The following is a 24,926-nucleotide window of genomic DNA, read 5'->3' as shown; positions in this document are numbered from 1 at the left end:
CGCTTAACCGACTGTGCCACCCAGGCGCCCCTACTGTGACCTCTTTAAGAGAAAGAGAGCAGATTTTATTCATCTTTGAACTTCTAACATAGCACTGGATTACAGCAAATATTTAATAACTGCTGGCCAAATAAATTAATGAGTTCAAATTAACAAATATCTGAATAAATCACATGAAAGTCACCCTATGTTCTTAACTTAAATGATGCCAAACTTAAGACATAGTCTGTCATTGAACTCACCTGTAAGTATTATGACAGAAATTATCGAAAACTTTACTATGAAACAAGTTTCCTCATAGCAGGGATGATCACAAGACAACCTCTGAAATAGCATTAGAGCTAAAACACAGTCCATATACAACATATTTTGATCTAATGGTGATAGGCATTTGGAATAAATGTTCTTACTTAGTATTCCAAGCAAGGACAACTGTTAGGGGAAATCTGTCCTCCTTGCAGCCATTTCTAAATATTAGGCAATTTGAAGTATGATCTTTTGAATTATCCATTTGAGTCTTAAGAGTTTCTTCATTCTTTGTTTTTTCAATATCTGTCTCATATTTCAATTTCTTGTGTTTACTCCTCAGGCTCCTGGAAACATATAGCCACTTTAATAGCACTCCCTCTGTGACAGGCATTTCATATACTGTACAATCAAAGCTTTTCAAGTCTGCTCTATAACTGTTGATTTGTTCATTGGGGTTTAACCTTCTCTTCTAAAGGAAGGCTTCTCAGAAGTGGAATTCTTCGTAGAGTCACAGTTTATGAGAGTGTTATATTCCCTTCTTCATGCTGTTTGTCAGGTGAATGGGATAGCAATACCCAAAGATGCCAGGAAAATACACACGCAGGTTTATATAGAATTACAGTTCAAATTCTTGAAAAAGAGAAATGTTGAACACCTTGTCAGATATAAACGGTGAAGTAGGCTAGTTTAACCAAGGCCATTTCCCCAGATGAGCATTTCTCCATGTGTGGTCAGAGACTCTCAAAGATCCCTGAGATGGACATTATTTTCATAATAATAATGACATTACATGCCTTCACACTCTCATTTTCTCTCTATATTCATAAGTGTACAGGTTACAAAAAGGTCATCAATATGGTTTCAGATTCCACATTGAAACTAACCTTTAGAACACTAATCCCTGTCAAGTCCCAGTGTAGCATCAAAGAAAAACATGCCATTATGTGAAGAGACTATCAGACCAGATTTTCTTTATACATTTCAAACAAAACAACATATAACAACAGATTAAATATAGAGACACATATGAGAATCCAGCTATCCCATATTAAGACACAATAAAGACATTTGCAAAAATGTAAAATAATGCCACTCTTCTAATTTATATTTTCTTATCTTGGGAAATATAATTCTCTTTCTCAAAAATAATTTATATATTTAAAAAAATTAATGTATATTATTGAGAGACAGAGAGAGGCAGAGCATGAGCAGGGGAGGGGCAGAGAGAGGAGGAGACACAGAATCCGAAGCAGGCTCCAAGCTCTGAGCTGTTAGCACAGAGCCCGACGTGGGGCTCGAACTCACAAACCGCGAGATCCTGACCTGAGCTGAAGTTTGACACTTAACCGATTGAGCCACCCAGGCGCCCCTCAAAAATAATTTATATTAATTCATAACAAGTTTATTATTTATTTTTAAGTAAATATACATTTTTCTCAGTTTTAATTCCTAATGTAGTAAACATTTGCACACATTAGCCACATAAACCAGAGCTCTTTTCTTTAGAGTTTTCAATACTTTTAGAGGGTAAATGGGTTTTTAGAACAAAATGTTTAAGAACCTCTGCCCTAAATGAATCAAGTCTGATCTGAATATAATACCATATGCTTTGATTGACACTGAAAATACTTTTCCTAAAATAAATTATAAAGAAAAGTAATGAACTAGAGAGAACTCTAAAGCACCCCTTTGCATCCCCTTTCTCACTGGCATTTTGAAGTAGAAAGTAGAAAGGTAAAATCTCATTTCTGAGTGACATAAGTTTCATAGCGATGAAACAGATTCTATCAGATACTGCAAAACATCAGTACAACATATGCATAGCTACACACAACTATTTGGTTCCTTAAGTCAAGAGCTTTTTGAACCATTATATAATCTGTTAATATAACAGTGTCAAAGACTAAGCTCCTAACGGAAAATGTAATGAAAGAATTATCACTAATTTAAGTAAAATAGATGATTCTTCTACTTAGTAGAATAAAACATGAAGAATCAAGATATAAACCATGAGTTACTTTGTTCCAGAATGTGTACATGTATATTGTAGTATTGTACCTGTATTTTATCTGAACGAATTATTTTTATGTGGTAAAGTTACCTTAATGTTAAAGTTCACACACACACACACACACACACACACACACACACACACACACACACACACTCCTGCTGCTGTATATCAGTTTAAGAATCAAAATTGATATCAAAGCCATCTAACCTAAAAAGAATAAGAATTTCAAAACACCTATGCTACTTGGCTTTCAGTTGCTGGGTTACTAAATGATATTGAAACAATTATGCAAAAAACTCTGCTATATAAAAGCTATAATACCTCTTTATCTCATTATCATTTAAATGTTAAATGCTCCATTATAGAGGTAAATTGGGTTTAAAATAGAATGTTTCAAGCAGAAGAGCAAAAAATATAAGGTTAAGCAGAGTGAGGAACCAGAGCTTCAATTTGTGGTAGAAAGCTTGCTAGGGCATGGATTGATCTTCTGATATACTAAGAAAGCCAGACCCTCTGACATGCCCTATGGAGAGTAAATATACTGATCTGGAACAAAAATTATGTGAAACAGCTGTTAAGTGACAGAAGAAATGTGCATCGGACCACCAGCCTGTCATAAATATTGCACTCTTAATCAGAAAGCATCTGTCTTTTCATTTCCTTTTCAGCAGTCTCTGCATTGTTTTTAATCTGTGCAGAATGCTTCTTCTAACAGGTGCATCAATGTTTACAAATTGAAAACCTTATTTAAATGAAACTTACAACTAGAGACATTTCAATTAACAGGGCAATATTTTATGAGAATGAATAATTCTAGCATTTGGAAAATCCATACATTGCTTTGCATTTGTGAAATTTAATTATTGGAAAATTAGTCTATAGACCTCAAGAAAAACTAAAGATGAAATGTTCTTCCAGCAATCTATGCAATCTATAAGCACCCAGAGACACTACAGGGGAAAGGTACTGGTGGGAATATGGAAACATGAAATATTGGGGACTGATGTTATAAAATGTCATGTTACATCAAAAAAGAATTTTAGAATAATATCCCATGTGTCCATTAAAAGTGGTGTCTGTGGCACTACTTTGTTTTCCTAGAGTTTTTTTTTCCTATTATCATTATTAGCTTGTTAAAACTGACCATAATAGATCTATAATCAATCTGCTGGATTAAAAAATATGGCAGAAATACTAAACTTAGCATTATAATCACCCAAATAAAATTTAAAGATAATTTCTGCAAAAACAGGAGTATAATCATAAACTTAGCTCATTTAGAACACATACAATTTATAAAGTGAAAAGGACTGCAGAATTATCCACTTTGGCTCTTTCACTCAAAATGAGTGCAGTGATAACAAACTCAGTTCCTACAGGGGCTAGGAAGGTAATGTAGGCAACATAAGTCTGGTGAAACATGTGGCTTTTTAGGTTGATTGTTTCATTTCCCAATTTGTGATAGCAACAGGCATTAAGAAATATTCTTCTTAACTGCACTCTAGGACAAACAACATGGCACTCCTTAAAAAAGAACATGGGAAGCTGGTGAGTAATGCACAAGTTAGCCAATTGTTTTCATGGGAGAAGCAATTTTTTAGTAAAGCTCAGGGCAAACAAAATATATCTGTGAACTGGATTTTGCCCTTGGGCTTCCAATTTGCAAACTTCAGTGTAATAGCTGAGAATACAGGCTTATGTTAAACAGATCTAAAGTCAACTACTATCTTCGCTATTGATTAGTTTTATGACCTTGGATAAGCTACTTGATTTTAAGCTTCATTTCATTCTCAGCAAAATAAGTGTTAATAATAAAAGCTGACTCATTAGGATATTATAAATATTAGGTAAGAGGAGATAAAAATACTTAGCACATCAAATACTCAGTAAGTTGTAGATGTTATTTTATATATGATATGCATTATATATTACATGATATGTAAAAATATACATACATTATATTTTTATATCTAATAGTAAATTCATGAAAAAGCTCTGATTTCCTCACCTGCTTTCATAATTGACATGGAATAAATATTCTTTATATCATGGATAAAGCCTGTCAATGTTTATAATTCCTGTCAGTGTATACAGTTATTTATTATAGGTTAACACAGAAAGCAAATGTTATTATTTGTTCTTGTAAGAATTCACTACACAAAATTATCTCATCTGAAGCATTTATATTTTGCAAGGAACAAATCCATTAAAATTTTTTTCCACACTAAAGCATTATAAACAAGGTCATTTGTTAAAAAGCATAGGAGATTCTCTTTAATTGCTTTTTTAGAGACAAATATAATAAAAAATAATTTTGCTGATGGGAGTTAAACATTTGGGGTATCATTTGAAAAACTGATGAGCTTTTTCAAACTAAGCCAGTTCTAGTAAATAGACTTTAGCCACAGGAGTTTCACTGTGATAACAGTGCCTTCTTAGAACTTCACTGTGACCTGTTTCCAAATCTCTCTACTGACACCTCAGATTCTCTAACTGATCCTCATTAGATCCCATCGCTTCAGCCTTAGAAGTTTGTTTTCTCTAATAATTAACAAACTCCCCCTTTCCACTAAATGCGTTCTTGTCTAAAAAGTACAGAAATTCTTCCACTAATAGGTTGAACCTACAGTTAGATAACCATACCTATCACAATAGCTATGGTTGATGGAGAACTTATTATATGCTCAATATTAGCTAAGTCCATTACATGCAGTCTCATTTAATCCTTACCAGGGCTCTATGAAGTAGATTCATTAAGTATACCAAGGTTCCTTATCTGTAATGTAAAATAATTCTGAAAGAGTTTAACTCATTTGTCCAGTAAGTTTCAGAGTCAAGAGTTAAGTATAGACCCATTCCTAAGGCTATCCTATTCTATCTGCTTAAATTCTTGGCTTAAAATTCAACCAGGATGAATTAGATATGTATGGAAAAAAAGCTATCATTCAACATGTTAACATGACATGAGCTGGATGAGCTGAGATGGGAGGATGATGAAGAGATATTAAAAGATAGCAAGCAGGAGAGGTGCCTGGGTGGCTCAGTCAGTTAAGCACCCAACTTCGGTTCAGCTAATGATCTTACAGTTCGTGAGTTTGAGCCCCAAATTGGGCTCTCTGCTGTCAGCACAGAGCCCACTTTGGATCCTCTGTCTCCCTCTCTCTTTCTGCCCCCCACTTGGTCACGTGCACACTCTCTCTCTCTCTCAAAAATAAATAAACATTAAAAAATATAAAAGATAGTAAGCAGGAAAATTAAAAATGAGTTAACGCCTTAATACATTGATTACATTTAAGTGTTTATAGTAGGCTTGGTAAAAGATAAGATACCTCTACACATGTATCCCATTTTTACCCAACAATAGCAGATGAAAATACAATTTAAAAAAAGATAAATTATAATAACTTTTCCATTATCCAAGAATTCATCCCATTACAATAGGATTCACCCAGAGTTTTTCCCTCCGTGAATTTAAGTTGTTAGTGACCATTAGCTGTTTACAGAGGAACTAAGGGATGAGCGTGGGAGATGAGCTACAGAGAAACATACAGCTAAATATCCCTGAAGCTAGCAGAAATCAAGATATTATGTGTCTGAATTTGAGCCTATAAAAATGCAATTCAAACACAACTTTTCAGGAGCATCTACAGTTGAAGAACAAAGCAGGCTTTAATCTATTTTTCAGCCACAGTTTTGTCAATTTAATAATCACCTCCAACAGGCCACCCCATGTTTCAAATAGCTCCCAATAAAGCATGTACAACTTGTGAAAGGCAAAATATCTCAACAGGTTTGGTTTTGCAGAGAACAAGTTTCCTGTGACATAATTATGAGACAGATCAAAAGGTTTGAAGGCCAACAGATGGATGAACATAGACTTAGTTAAGATAAATCAGGCCTCTGTGATAATCTTGGGGAAAAAGCCTCCTATCCTCACAAAAAAGTAGTATCTTTTTGGGCACGCAAACTATTGACAAACTTTGGGCAGCTAATCCACAAGACTCACATTAATATACAGCACGTGAAACACATTTTCCCTTGGGCAAGGAGAGGAGAATCTATTGCACATGTCATCTGTTTCTGTGAATACTGAAGATTACAATTATGTTTTGATGTTAATCCAACTACTGCAAATTTCTTGTTGCGAAGCACACTGTGAAAATGTGAGTGACAGTATAAATCTTTTTAAATTGAATTCAACACTACTGAAAACAGCTGATGTTTTCAAATACTGTTACAAAGCCTCTGAACAACAAGAATAACTCTTTAAATGAAGCAGCTCCCTATAGTGACCTATTTGGTAAGAAAGCAAACAGCCAGGATAAAATCAAATTCTGCATATCTGCTATATGTGTGTGTGTGTGTGTGTGTGTGTGTGTGTGTGTGTGTGTGTGTGTGTATTATTTTAGGAACAATCACCTCTAATGCTGTGATGTCCTCATAGGCAAACTGCACGGTGGGAATTCCAAGATGGTTGATGAAATAATCAGCATCACCTTCTATCTGTACAGAACTGACATTGGTTTCTTGACACTTAGCTCTTCTGGAGCAGTTGAAATTATTTTTCTGAAAAACATAATTTAAATTGTTAGCATACATTGTGCTTCTTGGGATACCCCAAAATCAGTGCTACTCAAAATGTGGTCAATACATTGGCTGCATCAATGTCATCCAGGAACCTGCTGGAAATAAAAATGCTTAGGCTCCCCCCTTGTCCTCCAGAATTGGAATGGGAACCTTTGAGGATGCAGCCCAGGAGCCTACCTGGTAACACTTCCCTATGGTTCTGATGCTCACCAAACTGTGACTAGTGCTGGCTCAAATCAAACTCTGCTTGCTGTTGGTGCTTCACAAATATTTTTATCATAGATTATTAAGAACTGTAATGACTCTTTAATTTGAAATATTTTAAAATGATGTTGAGCCCCTAAAAAGTTTAGACTTTTTTTTTTCAAGTTTTCCAATAAATTTAAAGGAAGGCTTTGCAGGTTATAATTCCATTCTTCTTAGAATGATTTTTGAAAACCACAGAAGAAATTTTCTCCATTTATTCTTTGTTTAAAATTATTTATTTATTTATTTTGAGAGAGAGAGAGAGAGAGAGAGAGCGAGCATGAGCACGGAAGGGGCAAAGAGAGAGGAAGAGAGACAGAATCCCAAACAGGCTCCCTGCCACCAGCACAGAGCCCAGTGAGGCACTTGGACCCATGAATTGTGAGTTCATGACCTGAGCCAAAACCAAGAGTCGGATGCTCAACCAGCTGAGTCACCCAGGTGCCCCTCCATTTATTCTTAAAAGCATATTCCCTTAAGTCTCAAGTATGAAAATTTTATGAAAAAATGCCAATCTCCTCAGCAGTAATTATGAGAAAAGTGAAACAACAGCAATGAGAACATCACATCTCATGTCCAGCATAATGTATTCAATATATGTTTGTCATTGAATCAAGACATTGGCACTTTGGGGTGCCTGGGTGGCTCAGCCGGTTGAGCATCTGACTTCAGCTTAGGTCGTGATCTCACTGTTCATGGGTTCAAGCCCTGCAATGGGTTCTCTGTTGTCAGTGGGGAGCCTGCTTTGGATGTTCTGTCCCCCTCTCTCTCTGCCCCTCTGGTTTGTGCTCTCTTTCTCTCTCAAAATCAAATAAACATTAAAAAAAAGACATTGACTCTTCAACCATACTCCCCCCCCCCCGCCATGTTTCTTTGGTATGATATAATTTCAAAAATACTTTATGTATATAACTGATCAAAAATTTAGAAATGTGTAGTTTAATATTTAGAACATGAATTGTTACAACTTTTTTCAACTACAGGGCTAGATTTTCCAAACATATAATAATGTTTCAAAACCTATCCAATTTTCTTTGAGGACCTAATGGAAAGATCTTTGCAACAAAGTGAAAATCACTTCAAATGGAAAGCCTGTGTGAGTGAGCATTTATAAATGAGACAAGCTTCCATTTTAATGTTATTTATAAATACCTTGAGTAATGAAAAAAAAACTAAAAATTTTTATAGTGAACCCTACCAAATTGTGTCTTTTGAAAGCCTGATTTTCTGAAAAGAGAGCTCATTCTCTTTCATTTCCTGATACACTCCTGGGGCAAAGATTCCTGAAAGTTTTAGATCAACTTGGGACAGTTTAGGTAGAGTTTTCATATTCCCAAAAAAAGAGCCACCCGTAAGTACTGGATTATAAAAAGCAAAGGCACTACTTTATGTCATGCACAAATTCCAAGTATTTTTGACAGATTCAGCTTTTGAGAACTGGCACCTTTGAAGGTATTTGTTTAGTCAATGTTTTTGTTCCTAATTGAATTTTGAATGTCTTGGGCAGACAAGATAGTTACCAGTTTCCCATCACTGGTGTCTCACGCTCAGCCTGCTTCACTCATTCAAATTCACAGAATGGTGGCCACATGCATTTATATTTGTGAAACCTAGACTGTTACACTCTTATGTTTTTATTTTAAAAAAAAATTTTTTTTTCAACGTTTATTTATTTTTGGGACAGAGAGAGACAGAGCATGAACGGGGGAGGGGCAGAGAGAGAGGGAGACACAGAATCGGAAACAGGCTCCAGGCTCTGAGCCATCAGCCCAGAGCCTGACGCGGGGCTCGAACTCACGGACCGCGAGATCGTGACCTGGCTGAAGTCGGACGCTTAACCAACTGCGCCACCCAGGCGCCCCTCTTATGTTTTTAATAAGGACTTGATAGAATCTAGTCTTCTCCCAGCTGCTTAGCCAACAAAATTAAAAATAATTTTTACAAGGAGTCTCCTTTCCCTTTACTTACATGGTTCCCCTTATTTACATGTCTTTTTGGAACTTACATCCTACTCAACATCAGTGGAAACATAGGTTTGGCTTTAATTTATCTTTGCATGCCGAATTCTTTTTTTTTTTTTTTTTATTTTTTTATTTTTTTTATTTTTGGGACAGAGAGAGAGACAGAGCATGAACGGGGGAGGGGCAGAGAGAGAGGGAGACACAGAATCGGAAACAGGCTCCAGGCTCTGAGCCATCAGCCCAGAGCCCGACGCGGGGCTCGAACTCCCGGACCGCGAGATCGTGACCTGGCTGAAGTCGGACGCCTAACCGACTGCGCCACCCAGGCGCCCCCATGCCGAATTCTTAATATGCACTCCACATATCAGCCACGCTGATATTTCCTTAGAAATCTGTGAGGAAATTTTCCTTAGAAATATTTTTTTTTTTCTCAATAGAAGATTGTCATGGATCAAAACCCAACAATCCTAAATTCCATAATACGTGTCCCTGAAAAAAATGAAATTAAAAAAAAAATGTGAAATGTAAATGTAATATTTGATATTACTTTCATTCGTTTGCCCTACAAGTTTCACAAAGCACAGTTGTTGTTTTACTTGGCCTTTCACCAGCCCAGGACATTCTTTTTGAAGCCATTACAGATACTCAAGTCTCTCTGTTCTTGCCATGGCTAATCCCACTGCTTAGCTCATATTTTCATAGCATTCCATTTCTGTGATTCCTTCTAGCTACATCATCATTCATATGTTCTCTATTTTTCAGCCAACTCAAAAAGGCAACATCCAACCTTCAGGATTACATCCCTTAAAAATACTTCCACATTCTTTTCCCTACTCTGGCTTGCTTTACTTCATCCATTTATTAATAAATCTGTCTTTTCCCTAAAGGTTTGTATTACCACCTCTGTCATTTGTAAAAATTCTTTTTGTAAATCAATCAAGATGGCGACAGAATGAGCATTATTTAGAATTTTTTTAAATGTTTTGTTTATTCTTGAGAGAGCAAGAGTGGGGGTGAGGCAGAGAGAAGGGGGCAGAAGATCTGAAGTGGGGTCTGCACTGACAGCAGTGAGCCCGATACGGGGCTCAAACTCACAAACCATGAGATCGTGACTTGAGCCAGGGTTGGATGCCCAACTGACTGAACCACCCAGGTGCCCCTATTTATAACTGTTTTTAAATTATGTTTTGAAGGTTGAGATCTACTAAACCACATTGATGGTGCTAAATGTCGACTTAGAGTACAGAACAGTAGCATTGTTAGGCCCAAATGCCTGGAACCTACAGTTGGAAGTTCTTGGCTATTTGAGTCTCCTGTCGGGGTTAAGCACAAACGAAGGGTAAAAGATTCAAGAAAGCCAATCCAAAACTAGAGAATCAGCAACAACACAGTTCTCTGAGGAGTCTTTCTGGGATCTGTTCCTGACCTACTAAGCCCACAGTTTTCCTGCAAAGTTCTGGAGAGGACTTATCTCACCAGCTCATACTATTTCTCCTCTCTTAGTTTCTCTGTCTCTCTCGCTCACTGCCTCCTCCTGTATTGCCTATTCTCCTGTGATTTAACCAGTGATGAGAGAAGGAAGCGCTGTACCCTCAAACCTCTGTTTATTTTGTTCTTTAGTGCTTTTGTTCGTAGCTACTTTCAGAGTAAAATAGGACAAAAAAGAACCCAATTTTCAGACTGGATTTTTCCCCCCAAGTCATTTCATCTAGGGATTTCCCTTAAGGAGAACATTCCTGGCACAGAAACCCTGTTCTGGAAATCTTTGTGTTATTCATTACTTTAAATCTAGGCCAAATTCATAGACCTTCCGTGATCCTAAAACTGTATTCTACCCTAATGTAAGCTGTTTTCCCACACAACACTTTATTGTATTGTGGTGGGTCTATACTGGGTAAGAAAGAGGTACTGATCTGCTCAACTCCTGTGAACACTAATATCTGAGGGGGATATTGAAAGAAATGTTAATTTCCTTCATTTTACTAGAAGTTAGTCACCATGGGAGAGAGAAGGTTGGTAACAAATTTGTGCAGGTCAATTAATCTTTTAAATTTATTTACAAGGCTGAGTAAATTCAAATTAAGTATTTCATCCAAGGAGTTCAAAACACTCCATACTTAATGTTTGATAACAAGCATTTTTATTACAGTTCATAAAATAAGCAAGTTCAGGCAATGACTGTGGTTGTGTCACTTGTTTAATTTCCTACCACAAGTCTATTGAAGACCTGAAATGAAATCACCATCTCAATCCTAAAAGCCGTGTGCTCTTTGCAAGCGTACTTTTAGGCTGAAAGGCAAAACCTTATAGTAAATGATCATGTAAGTGAAATATAAAGAAATTAAGCCGACATTTACCTTAATTGTATAGTGATACCAAGGCACATTGACAAGATTCTAAAGTATTTAAAAATCTGTTTAATAATTTGAACATTGTATTTCTCCCATACTCTGCTTTCCCCTGCACACATAGTATTCACTCTGCATTTGTAGGAAATCAAAGGTGATTACTTATTCAAATAGCAAGAAAAGTGTAACATTCAAAATAGAAGTACCACATTCTATATATTGTAATAAAATTAAATCACTTTCTTTTCATTTCAGTATCATTTTGTAACTTCAGTTGTGTAGAAACAATTTATCTCCCTGGTTTTCCTGAATTTCACAGTTTCATAATGTTCTAGTTGTGATAATGATGCTATGGTATTTTAAAAAGTGATTTCTCAATATAGGCACAGAGATGGTTAATTTTATGTGTCAATCTGATTGAGCCACTAGATACTCAGATATTTGGTCAAACATTATTCTGGGTGTATCTGTGAGGGTGTTTTCAGTAGATGAGATTTACATTTGAAATCTGTAGACTGTCTAAAGCAGATTGCTCTCCCTAAGGTGGGTGGGCCTTAATTCACTCAGTTTAAGGCTTGAATAGAACAAAAAGCTCAAGGAACTTGACTTGAGCTGCGACATAGGTGTGGAGGCCACTTTCAGGCAAACAGGCTTGAGCAATGGAATGTGGAAAGGGTCCACAGGACCACCTGGTTGAATATAGATGACCCATTTCAAAATAGCCATAGTCCCTAACTAATCAATGGACTATTTATAACTAGGCACAGTTATAGGCACCAAGAGAGGGAATATTCCATACCTAGCCATACGGTTAGGGAAAAATCTGTTATATGATGGCCAACAGGATCAATAAGGAAATTTCAGTCCTGGCCTGAAGACTTCCCTTCCAGATTCTTGTTCCCACCCTGCTTGCCTCAGGTGCCAAATTATTACTGTTGGGAAAATAAGTAAAGTTCTGCACCATAAGATGGCTGACGGGACTAAAACAAGCTCTAGTTCCTAGCTTAGAGACTCCTCTTCCGGGTTCTTCCTGCCCTGTTTGCTGCACCCGTGAAAGCTGCCACAAATGTGGAAAATGATGCTATAAATCACCCTTCCCACCTGCATTCTGGAGCTCAGATCTCTGGAGAATGATCTCCTCTGACTCCACCGGTGTAAAATAAAGCTCCTTCCTTCCAAGTTTCTTCTGCCAGGTGATCCAGACCAGTTTCCGTAATAATACCTCCTCACTTTCCCTCCTCAAAAGCAGCCCCCACCCACAGCCTTGGGGCAGACAGCCTCTGCTGTCCTGCTCTTGGCTCTCTTCCCAGTATTCAATAAACTTCTATCTCCTCTGTTCTGCATCTGGTGAATTCTTTCAGTGAGTTGAATTCATTCAGTGAATTCTTTTACCTCCTGTATCAAAAGCTTCCACCCCATTGCCATTCCACATTTGAGGGCCCCCATGCAATGGAGAGACACCCCATTTAGGCACAAAAGGAAAAGGGTCTTTTCCTTTCTTTAGACTCAACTGAAACACATCAGATCTTCTTGAGGGTCAAGCTTGCTGGTTTGGGGCTGGAACTCACACAGTCGGCTCTCTGGGTCTCTAGCTTGCCAACTGCAGATCTTAGAACTTCTCAGTCTTCATAATCCTGTGAGCCAATTCCTTGTAATAATTCTTTTTTGTATACTCTATTGGTTCTGTTTTTCTGGAGAACTGTGACTAATGTAGATCACCTTTCCGTTTAAGAAATTTTCATCAGAACTAGTAAAAATTTAAACTTTAATAGTGGTGATGATGATGTGGAGAACAAAGGCAAAAGGAAATGTAGACAAAATTGTATTTCCTTATAACCTGCAGCCCATTGACAAATACTTAAGACATACAGAGTAGGACATCCCTCAGGGAACTCCTGTCTTATTTTTAATGCTTTGCTAGGGGGAAAAACAACCTTAGCTTGACAATAGCCAGGCTTCCAGGATCCTATGAGTCTTCTTTAGCATAGGAAAATCTTTTTGGAAATTCCCCTTGTCTTTACCTCCCCCAACTCCCAATCCCAGTGCAGTTATTTCTGCCCAAGGGTCCTGTCCTCTTGCTATTAAAACACAAAAACAAAAAACACCTTTTTGCACTGAAAACATCTCAAGAATTCTTTCTTGGTCATTGGCTCTGAACCCCAACACTTTAAACCACCTCAGTGAGCAGTGCTGGGTGTTTTGTTCCTTTGGTTAACTGGAGGTAGTTCATAAAATTGTGTTACATTTTTATTTTAGAACTGATAAACATCATTCCATGCAATGTGAACATGTAAATAGTTAAGGAATCACAGAGAAATTACTGCCTTTTGAAACTAGAGAGAACCAATAATATGAAAGCCCACAGAAAGCACCAGGGTTATTCTTTTGAGGTCCACAGAAAGAGTTTAGGTGATCTATGAATTTGGTGGACCAAGGGAGGGGAAAAAGTAGCATCTTTATTTCCATTCATTTCTAACTGAAATTTAACATTTCATTCAAATGTGAAGTAGGTCTTAAACTGGATATATCAGCAGTACCTGACTTGCAATCAAATGAAACCAGTTACTATTTCAATTGTGAAAAACTCATTACTATTTGAAAAGATGGGAGTTTACAAAACATTTGCTTAAATGTTGGTGTTTAATATGTTAATTTAAAAAAGCTTACATAGGGGCGCCTGGGTGGCTCAGTGGGTTAAGCATCCGACTTCGGCTCAGGTCATGATCTCACAGTTTGTGGGTTCGAGCTCCATGTCGGGCTCTGTGCTGACAGCTCAGAACCTGGAGCCTGTTTCAAATTCTGTGTCTCCCTCTTTGTCTGACCCTCCCCTGTTCATGCTCTCTCTGTCTCAAAAATAAATAAATGTTAAAAAATAAAAATAAATAAAGAATAAAAAGCTTACATATTAGTAAAATGCAAATTTGTGTTTTAATACTTAGATAACTGCAGTTTGACTTAGTTTCCTTTATAATCCTGTGTATTTTAATTTAAGCATTTTAAAACATTGTTTCTGAGAATGGGTCTGTATAGGATTGATCAACCTATCAAAGCGGCCACAATGGGGCGCTCTCCTAGCAAAACAACTTCATTTAACAAATTAGAAAATTGAGGCTCCAAATCAACAGAATTAGAATTTGATTCCAGATCTTTTCACTCCATATGCAACACTCTTTCCTCTCTACCATGCTGATATACCTAGCATACAGACCACATTAATGCATGGGACCATCTGAATCTTAAATTTGTTCTTCTGGGATTGCAAGGATTTTTTTTTTTTTTTTTAATCACATCATAATCACTGGATGTGGTTGTAACCAACTATCTGTGTATCTGTGGCATTTCTTCAATGTTTATTTAGTTACTCTGTGTGTATGTCAGGAGTTCCTCACTTATTTTGGTTGTATTTTTATGCCAGTGCCTCAAGTTACTATCTATACCCAGTTCCTCATAATGCATTGCAGATCTCCTTTAGTAATCTTTGAGAGGCAACAGGAAGTTATGCTTACTGACTCTCTTTAATATTTTAAACTGGAAACTTATTTTGGTTATCCTTCACACTAGCATCTGATAATGAGTTTCTTATATATAAAATATACTTTAAAATGGTACATATCTTTTTAATCAGTAAATATCTTGCAATGCATTTATTAAAGATTAAATGGAGTCTGAGGAGAAAACCAGCTTTTTAACCTGATTTTTAAAAAGAAATTTTCAACCCGTAAAATGGGATTTTCAAAATCTCCAGTATCTCAAGCTTTGGGGGAAGGTTTAATCACCTACTTACTGAGTGTTAACAAAGTATTTTCAGCTTTAAATGGTGCAGAATGCAATCCTCTAGTATATGATGAGGGAGCATAAGGCAAGCTGACAGGCCACAAACACTGCCCCCCTCCCTGCCAGGTGGGATATGTGTGGTATTCCTTGGGCACTCCTGTTTGCCCAAGAACAAAGGAAAGAAAAAAAAAAAAAACAAAAAAAACAAATGGCTAACTGACAGAGATCATAGTCCCGCAGGACCTAAGTCTCCATCACCCCTCCATAGTGATGTGGGAAACAAAGGCAGAAGAAAATGGCAGATCAAGCTAAATTTCCTTATATCCTTTAATCCTGTTACCAAATATGGAGAAATGTTACTTTATATTTGAAATACTTCAAATCATATTAAAATATATTTATTCAGAAATGAATGCTTTAGAGAGCACTCTGGTACAGTGAAAATAAAGAATAAAGACATTTGCCCTTGTTTTTATTCTAACTTCTAACTTAGGTCTCCTCCTTAAACCCTGAGTCTACTCTATTTTGCCTTCCTCTTCCCTGGTTAATTGGTTAACTTAAAATTCCTGATTAATGTGCACATGATAACAAAAGATCTATTTCTTTTTCTTTCCTTCTTTCTTTTTTTAATTCTCCATGTAAGGTTTTGTGTAACAATAAAGAATAGGTATGTTATTTTAAAACCTTAAAAATTACATTTCTCTCAAACTGTTAGGCTTAAATAAAGATCTCCACTAAAATAATAAAATAATAGCCACCCTATGGTATCTTGTACCACAATATATTCTGGATGAATCCATCTTTAAAAAAATTTTTTTAATGTTTATTTTTGAGAGAGAGAGAGAGAGACAAAGAGAGAGAGAAAGTGGGGGAGGGGCAGAGAGAGAGGGAAACATAGATACTGAAGCAGTTTCCAGACTCTGAGCTGTCAGCTCAGAGCCCGATGTGGAGCTTGAACTCACAGACCATGAGACCATGACCTGAGCTGAAGTCAGATGCTTAGCTGACTGAGCCACCCAGGTGCCCCATGATGAATCCATCTTTTAAGGGTAAAATCTAACTCATAAAAGCATGGAGGAAACAGTGGAAGAAAATTTTTAATAATCCCAGAGTGGGAAAGACATTTTTGAGTATGTCACATACCAGGAAGACAAAAATCATTAATTACCCCAACAACATAAACATATGCATTTCCTGCATGACAAAAATTACCATAAACAAAGATAATTGAAAATCCAGAGAAAAAATAGTTACAACTAATTCCCTAGACAAATGGCTAGTTTCTGTAATACCTAAAGCAAAAAGCCTGAAAAGCTAATAAAAAATAGTCAATGAATATGAACCAGCATTTCACAGAAAAAAAATAATTAGAAATGCCTTTTATGCATAAAGTACATATGAAGTGTCTTTTCTTTTCACTTTACAAACAAAAAATGTTTTGTCAGTTTGATTATGGACTGAGTTGTGAGGGACATGGGAAATTTGGTGTCGCATATATTGCCAAAGAAAAAACAACTGTTACAAATTCTATGAAGGTTAAATAAATTATATCACATCCATACAATGGAATAATATTCAGTTTTTAAAAAGAACAATGAAGCCACTCATGCATTGGAGATAAACAATCTCTAAAATACAATTTCTACATGAAAAAAAATAATGTGTAGTAAGAATCTATATGTTGTCATTTGTGTTTAAAAAACTACATATGCTCTAATACAGATGGTGTTTGCCTCTGGGGAGAGGTCCTTGTGGGAAGAACAGGCTTAGGAGGAAGACTTTTCATTGTCTACTTATTTATTACTTTTGAATTTTAAATCTGTGATTGAATCATCTGCCAAAAATAAATGTTAAATTTTTGAAATCTCCTCTGAACTATATACTCTATGTTTCCAATTCCAAGATCCCCTGATTGTAAGGTAATCAATTTAAAAATAGCTTCTGTTGGATAGTAAGAGAGAGACAAGCCATGTAACAGATATCTCCCAGTTTCAGAAATGTTAACATTTTACAAAATGTCTAAGTAGGAAAATCGAGGTACTTAGAATTATATCATCAACAACCATTTAATATAAGAAGGTCCACTTGGAGCCATCAGAAATGTCTATAACATTGGGGAGGGGACAGATAAAAGTAACTGCCACTTACTAGGGAAGAACAAGTTCTCTTTAAGGAGGATTTGGGAATGGATACAATAACATGAGTCCCCTGCTGGGGTAGGGGTCAATAACAAGTAGGCACCCAGTAACCAGGAGGATACTGGAAGAGAACAGACAGCCTAAAATGGTCAGGAAAACTGAAAATAAACTTTCATTCATTTTATAATCTTGATTTCCATGAGGATCATTCTTATCTACATGGTTTACAGGTATTGTATTTCTAGGCAAGTGTCAAGTTACTATCAAAACATGCTAAATATGGGCCACCTCACTTTCTACAAGGAGACATTTAAATGAGGACTTACCATTTAGAAATAAACACCTTATTTGATCATAATTCAGTCCTGTGAGATGGGTAAAACAAGTATTATTTATTCCATATGCAGATTTAAAAAGTTTTGGTTGGGGTGCCAACTGACCCAGTCAGTTTAACTGACTCAGTCAGTTAAATGTCTGACTCTTGATTTTAGCTCAGGTCATGATCTCATGGTTCATGAGATCAAGCCCCACATGTGGAGGCTGCTTGGGATCCTTTCTCTCCCTCTCTCTCTACCCCTCCCCTGAGCATGCACATGTGCTCGCTCTCTCTCTCTCTCTGAAAATAAATAAATAAACATCTAAAAACGAAATAATATAAAATAAAAAGTTTTGTTATCCTCTAGGGATTTCTAACTGGATTGTAACATTGTTGCCCTCTCCCCTATCTACCCCTACCTCTGGTCTTATAATCCTCTTCCTCTCCCATTAACTAAGGAAATACAAAAGGGGTTCCTTGGTTTGTACAGAAAGAGCTGGTAGGCTGCTGACTAATCAACTCAATTAAAATTACCTTACAGTTTAAGAAAATGATGACTTTAAAAAAATGTACCACATAGATTCCATGGATCCCTTCACCACTTTGGCACATCTCTGAGAGGCTTACTGTTGGTCACTCCAACAGCTAAACCTATTTCTTCATGAAATGCAAACTATATACAGAATGACAAACCCAGGGCCCTTCCAAAAACTGTACTCTGATTATATCTAAATGAAACTGTGAGCATATTGGAAAGGTACAGTGGAACCTTCCAAACTGACCTTTGGCCAATGTATTGGATGAAAGCACACTCCCCCTGGGTGCAATTCCTATAGGACCTTTAATGACCAAAAGGATCAAGATATAGATTTTATGTCTCAGTGAAAGATAACAACTTTGGCTTCACAATGCTGTTCCATGCTGAGGAATTGGCTGACATAACATAACTTCAGCTATTATTTCACCAGCCTTCTTGAGGTTTGTCTTAAATAGCTTCTCCTGGCCTCACAGGCAATGCTATTTTAAATAATACGGTGTCAGCATTTCAGTGATGTATTCCAGCTGCCAGGCATTAAAAAAATTAACTGAAAAACCTAACTGGTTTTCAATTCAACATTAACTGTGTCCGGCTGCAAATATTTTTAATGAAATATTTAAACAAACGCTACTATAGATGAAACAGTTTAGTCACTTCCCTTCAAAAAAAATCCAGACATTTCAAAAAAAGTAAACCTGGATGCAAGGAAACAATTGGAGTTACTTTACATATATTTAGCATCACTCAGTAGATAGCAGGAGAAAGTTTGCTGTCCTCTCTGTGACCAGGGGTACAGGGCAGTTGTAAATCAGGTGGGTGCTCTAGGTTTTTTAGAGGTAATTCATTTAATTTTAGGAGGGCACAGGGAGAAAAAGCTGAAAAATGCAGACTTGGCAAGCCAGGAGGGCAAAAGGATGTGGATGGCATACCATCACACATTACCATTTCAAGCAAGTTAAGTGCTGAGAGTGAGAAATCGGGCAGAGGAAATAACACCATCAGCAGTACTATGCCTGACTCTGACAGATGACAGCATCATCGCATAACCTGAAAGCCTGGAGCTAAAATAACTGCTGGCCTAGGGATAACTTTGCTAGAGTGAGTTCATAGGGGCTTTGTAGCCACTATTCTACCCAAGGAGCACTGTGCATAGGATATCCAAGCACTACCAATGACTCAACCCCAATGCCAATCCCACAGGTCAGGTTTCTTCGTACCAGACCTAGGACCATTATTTTGGTCCTAGTGTACCAATTAGTCATATATTTACACGACTTGATTTAACTCAATTCTCCTTTGCATTTTTTTCTGCCTCTCCTACATGTCTTTTGAGGTCAAAGAATTTATTTTGTCCACCTTTCTATTGACCCCATATTGATCGGCACAATAAAATGGGTACAATAAGAGTTTGTAAAAATGAAATCAGTCCAATTGTATCAACATTTTCCAATGGGAAGGGATGGTAAGGGAGAGAAGAGGCAAAGAGCATCAAAAACATCATCTGGCTTGAGCTAGGTTTAGACCTGAAAATGACTGGATTCAGAATTCTAAAGATCTCTGGAAGCTTGAGGTTGACTTCAGGTAATTCCATGAGTCATAACTGTACTTGAAAACTCTCTCTCTTAATTCCCTCCAGGACAAAATCTGCTTTCAAGGAAACCATGTATCCTATGAGATACCTGGAGGAAGTCAGTAAGTATATACTGACATCACAGAGCACATTGTGATAAGCAGGTGCTTGAGATAAATTATACTAAAAAATAATCAAAGCATGACCCACAAATAGACTGCAGATGAGATAGACAATTTTGCATTCTCCCTTGAAAAGCATTGATGTCTCTTTTCAGCAGTATGACTTTAAGCAGTTACTTAACTTCATGAAGCCTTGAATTTCTCTAATGTAAAAAAGAGACTATGTGTACAATATGAAGAGGTTGAGAGAAGTAAATTAAATAATGCATGCAAAGCACTCAGCACCTAGTCTTCCATCAGATGTACTTAGCACTTAACTGTTATTATAATGAATTACCTTTACTACTAAAGTACCCAACAGACCACACACACACACACACACACACACACACACACACACACACGCACACACCTATATTTTTGGCAATGTCTTTCTACCAAATATGCTTAAAATTATTTTCTCCTGCCTTCTAAGACATGGAATGCTCATATTTAGAAAGCTAAATCTTTTCATGATTATCCAATGCACTTTTTCCTCATGAACTTTGATAAACTTTGGTTCTAAAGGACATTCTTTTCACACTTTTTGTTCTTCTTCTTCTCAAATTAATCTCTTTGGATTTTTTTTTCTTTTTTTTTTAATTGTTTTTTTTAAGTTTATTTATTTTTGAGACAGAGTGAGAGACAGAGCATGAACGGGGGAGGGGCAGAGAGAGAGGGAGACACAGAATTGGAAACAGGCTCCAGGCTCTGAGCCATCAGCCCAGAGCCCGACGCGGGGCTCGAACTCATGGACCGCGAGATCGTGACCTGAGCTGAAGTCGGATGCTTAACCAACTGAGCCACCCAGGCGCCCCTCTTTGGATTTTATAAAAGAGTTCATGTGACAGAATTGTATTTTCTTTATTTAAGTACTCTTACTAAATTCATTAAAAGATAATATTTTAAAAATATTATACAGATATTAAATATTGTAAGATGAATTCCTCTTTTGGCTTTCCACATATAAGAGGCTTTTTAAAAAACAAATTGGGGTAAGGCTGCATAAAAGATGATTATCTATACCTGAAAAATGATATGGTATCAGTTCATATTTTTTCATCCAGTACCTAGGAATTTTTAATAAGTTATTTTTTTTAATTAATTTTTTCCTTAATAAAATCATTATTTTCTAATCTGTGATGGGAAAACACAAAAAAAATATACTTAAAATAATATAATTAACAACAAAATGTAACAAGCAAAACAGATTAAAAATGGTCTAACATTTAAAACAATACATAATACGTATTTCACATTGAATAAATATGTATTCAATATCTACTATGTGCCAGGTTTCATACATAATATTTTATCTTTATAACAATATTTTATGGAGGAAATAATTATCCCTAAGCGGTCTTAAAGCCACCATTGCTAAGAGAAATTTAAGCAAATCATCTCTGGTTATTTAGGAGGTGAGAAGGCCAAAATTTGGTCCATAGTTTCTGTTTCCAGGTCCAATATTCCTGACTCTTTAACTGCAATGCTGGGATTCTAAAGAAGTCAGCTTTCTCCTCACTACCTCCTACATCTGGAACTGAAAACACTTAGAAATGAAGGCACTTTGATATGAGACTTTGTGTTGGACTTGACATTTTGCAGATAGACAAAAAAAGGACATAAACAACATTTAGCATGTCCTTTTGCCATCTGCCACGCTGACATCTCACCTGAATGTGAAATAGTTACTTCAAATTTAACTCGAAAAAAGAGATTAGATTTTACATTATACTAAACAAAACAAGCTAGTTACAAAATGAGAAGTATTGTATTATTCTCATTATATGAGTGCTATTGACTGAAATGTATCCCCTGCCCCCCCCAAATCCCTGTGTTGAAGCCCTAACCCCCAAAGTGACTGTATTTCGAGATGGGGCCTGTGAGGAAGTGATAAAGGTTAATTAAATGAGGTCATAAGGGTTAGACACTAATCAGCTCTGGTGCCCTTAGGAGAAAAGGAAGAGACACCAGAGTCCTTTCTCCACCATGTGAGGACACAGCAAGAAGGTCGCTGTCTGGAAGACCGAAAAAGCGCTCTCACCAGGAGTAAGCACCTTGATCCTAGTCTTCCTAGCCTCCAAAATTGTGACAACTAAACGTCTATTGTTTAAGCCACTCAGTCTATGGTATTTTGTTAGAGCAGCCCAACCAGATTAATACAATGAAGTATCTAGAGTAGTCAAATTCAGAGACACAGAAAGTAGAATGGTGTTTGCAAGGCACTAAGGGGAGGGAAATCTGGGGAGATGTTTAACGGGTATAGAGTTTCAGTTCTGCAAGATGAAAAAGTTCTGGAGAACTTTTATGTTCACAACAATGTGAATATATCAACACTACTGAACTCTATGCTTAAAAATAGGTCCATTATACTTTTTAATAAATAATTTTTTAAAAGTTAAGATCAGGAAGCCAGGCTGGCTCAATGGGTAGAGCATGGGACACTTGATCTTGGGGTTGCAAGTTCAAGACCCATGTTGGGTGTAGAGATTACTTGAAAATAAAATCTTTTAAAAAAAGTTAAGATGGGCATCTGGGTGGCTATGTAGGTTAAGTGTCCGACTTCAGCCAGGTCATGATCTCGCGGTTCATGAGTTTGAGCCTCGTGTTGGGCTCTGTGCCAACAACTCAGAGCCTGGAGCCTGCTTCAGAGTCTGTGTCTCCCTCTCTTTCTGCTTCTGCCCCACTCATGCTCTGTCTCTGTCTCTCTCTCTCTCTCAAAGAAAATGAATAAACATTAAAAAAATTCTTTTAAAGTTAAGACAGTAAATGTTTTATTATATATATTATACAATTAAGTATTTTAAAGTAAAAATAAAACAAAGAATAAAGTATTGATTTCTCTTTCTCCAGTATTTCTTTTCACCAAACATGGTTCCAGCATTCATCCAGTTGCTCACATAAAATCTTTATAGTCATTATTTACTTTTCACCTTCTTTTGCTGCCCCTTACACATGTAATCCAGTGCTTCTCAGACTTCAGCATGTAAGAGATAACCCAGAGGGTTTGTTAAAACAGATTTCTGGGCCCCATTCCCAGACTTCTGATTCAGTATGTCAGGGGTGGGGCTCAAGGAACAAGTACAGAGGTAATAAATATGAGGTAAGAGCTTAGAGAATTAAAAAGAATTACTATTATTATAAATATTTTTTAATATAGGAAAAATTTTGTTAGTTCTCAAGGTTCAGAGAAATGAGATGTCCTTCAGAAATAATAGCTTTATTCCCCAGAGTCCAGAGACTGTCTACCTAATTTTTTTTGTTTGTTATATGTTTGCCATTCAGTGAATTGATGGCAAATTTAAACCGACTAAATGAAATAATTTCATAAAGAAGTCAATGATAGCATTCTACCTACAGTACAATTTCTATCATTTGGAATCAAAAATATACCTTTTCCTATTTTTATTCTATTGGTTCTGAAAGCTAGTTTTCTACAAGTCTATTATCTTATTATTTCGGTACTTTATACAGAATATTGACCTATATATTCTTCTATATTTTCATAGCACTTTGAAGTAATTAGGATGTTACAATCATCTGACAGATGAGGACATTGAGACAGAGACAGGTAAGTAATTGCCAGTGATCCTATAAATAATAAGTAACTGAGACTACAGTAGAATTTGACTCCTGCTCCAGGGATTTTTTTTTAATTTTTTTATTCCCCTTCTTCATGGCTTGTCAAAAGATTTTTTTCCCATTTGTTGCTTCCAGTCTTCACCCCTGGTTAGGTTTATTTATTTATTTTTTGGTAAATATTTATCAAGGAGGAAGCAAGGAGAGCTGTTATCACTACATACACTTATGCTGTACTGTACTGATCCCATTAATAAATGCCAAGGTGGCTGGCTAATTTGAGCTTGTGCTCTGAGCTCTGGAGTCCATTGCTCTCTGCCTTGGTCACCTCAAGACAACTATCTTTAAAGATGACTGCTCACAATTTAAAATAAATTTAAAAAGAGAATAAAGAGGAATTTTTTTTGGATAATCAATTCAGTTCAAATCTCAAACATTCAAGAGTAGGTAAAATGTTTCATTAATTATCCTGCAACTCAGAAATGACAATCCTAGCATAATACTAATAAGTAAGGCAAGGGAGTGACCCTCCTTCAAATGATATTAGAAATGATTAGTTCTAATCTCTCAGGGTTGTCAACAATATGCATGCCAATAAGTAATCACAGATTTCTTCTTCTGTCTTAATATGTATGTGTGTGCATGTGTATGTGTATGTGCATACATTTCTAATATTTTATAACCATTGCACAATCAACAACTATTTGCTGAATACCTACTAAGTGTCGCATGTTCTATAAAATACAAATTATTAACAAAATGCATTCTTTGTATTTTCAAGGATTTTGCGATACAGTTGGGTAGGAAGTGCTTACCCCTATGAAGTGCTCAGATAATTTGTAGAAAATATTGTGCTTTAAAGGGTACAGTATATTGGTTTAAAAACTACTTTTGGAAGATCACATGAATTTAGTAGAATTGAATAGAGTTTATTGCTAAGAAATCTTTGGCGACAGCTAAAAGGTTAGCAAATAATGCAATACTATGCACCGACTACTATCTGAAAGGCACGTAGGAGTTTTCAACAATAGATACTGCTAAGTACAAGATTCTTTCTGGATAACTGAGCACTGTGGTGGATAGATACATTATTGACGTGATTGCTTTATCAATTAAGCTTGGGTTTCTGTTTCAAATACATGAGGTCAAACAGTAATTATTATTTTCTTGCTCTGACATGGAACAATCGCTTAAAGAAACACACATAAGCAAAAAAGAAAAAAAAAAAAGAAAGAAAGAAACACACACAACCTCCTGCCTATCCCTTCCTTGCTGCACCCCCCCCCAAAGTTTAGGATTCATCAGTAAATAGACTCTTGGCCCACAGGAGCTAGAATTAGAAAATATTTGAGAGCTCCTACTTCTAAAGTAACTAGCTTTATGCCAAATTGTATTGCTCCTGAGGCTCTGAGGAAAATCTACAAAAGGCTTTCTTAGAGATACAC

The 24,926-nt window shown here is 36.5% G+C and overlaps 1 protein-coding gene across 8 annotated transcripts in view; it reads right to left on the bottom strand.

Moving 5' to 3' along the window:
• The window catches only part of NAALADL2 (N-acetylated alpha-linked acidic dipeptidase like 2), a 1,363,282-nt gene that overhangs the window by 218,576 nt on the left and 1,119,780 nt on the right, over positions 1 to 24,926 (bottom strand). For all 8 annotated transcript variants that reach the window (XM_086674748.1, XM_086674747.1, XM_086674749.1 and 5 more), the window contains one exon: positions 6,683 to 6,829. In XM_086674748.1, the coding sequence (XP_086530874.1) occupies positions 6,683 to 6,829 (147 nt within the window). The remainder of the gene's footprint in view (positions 1 to 6,682; positions 6,830 to 24,926) is intronic.

This window comes from Puma concolor, chromosome C2 (assembly GCF_028749965.1).
Source record: "Puma concolor isolate L17-30 chromosome C2, mPumCon1.1.hap2, whole genome shotgun sequence".
NCBI lineage: Eukaryota > Metazoa > Chordata > Mammalia > Carnivora > Felidae > Puma > Puma concolor.
The sequence above is the reverse complement of the archived record's forward strand: the minus strand, read 5'-3'. Positions and strand labels throughout refer to the sequence as shown.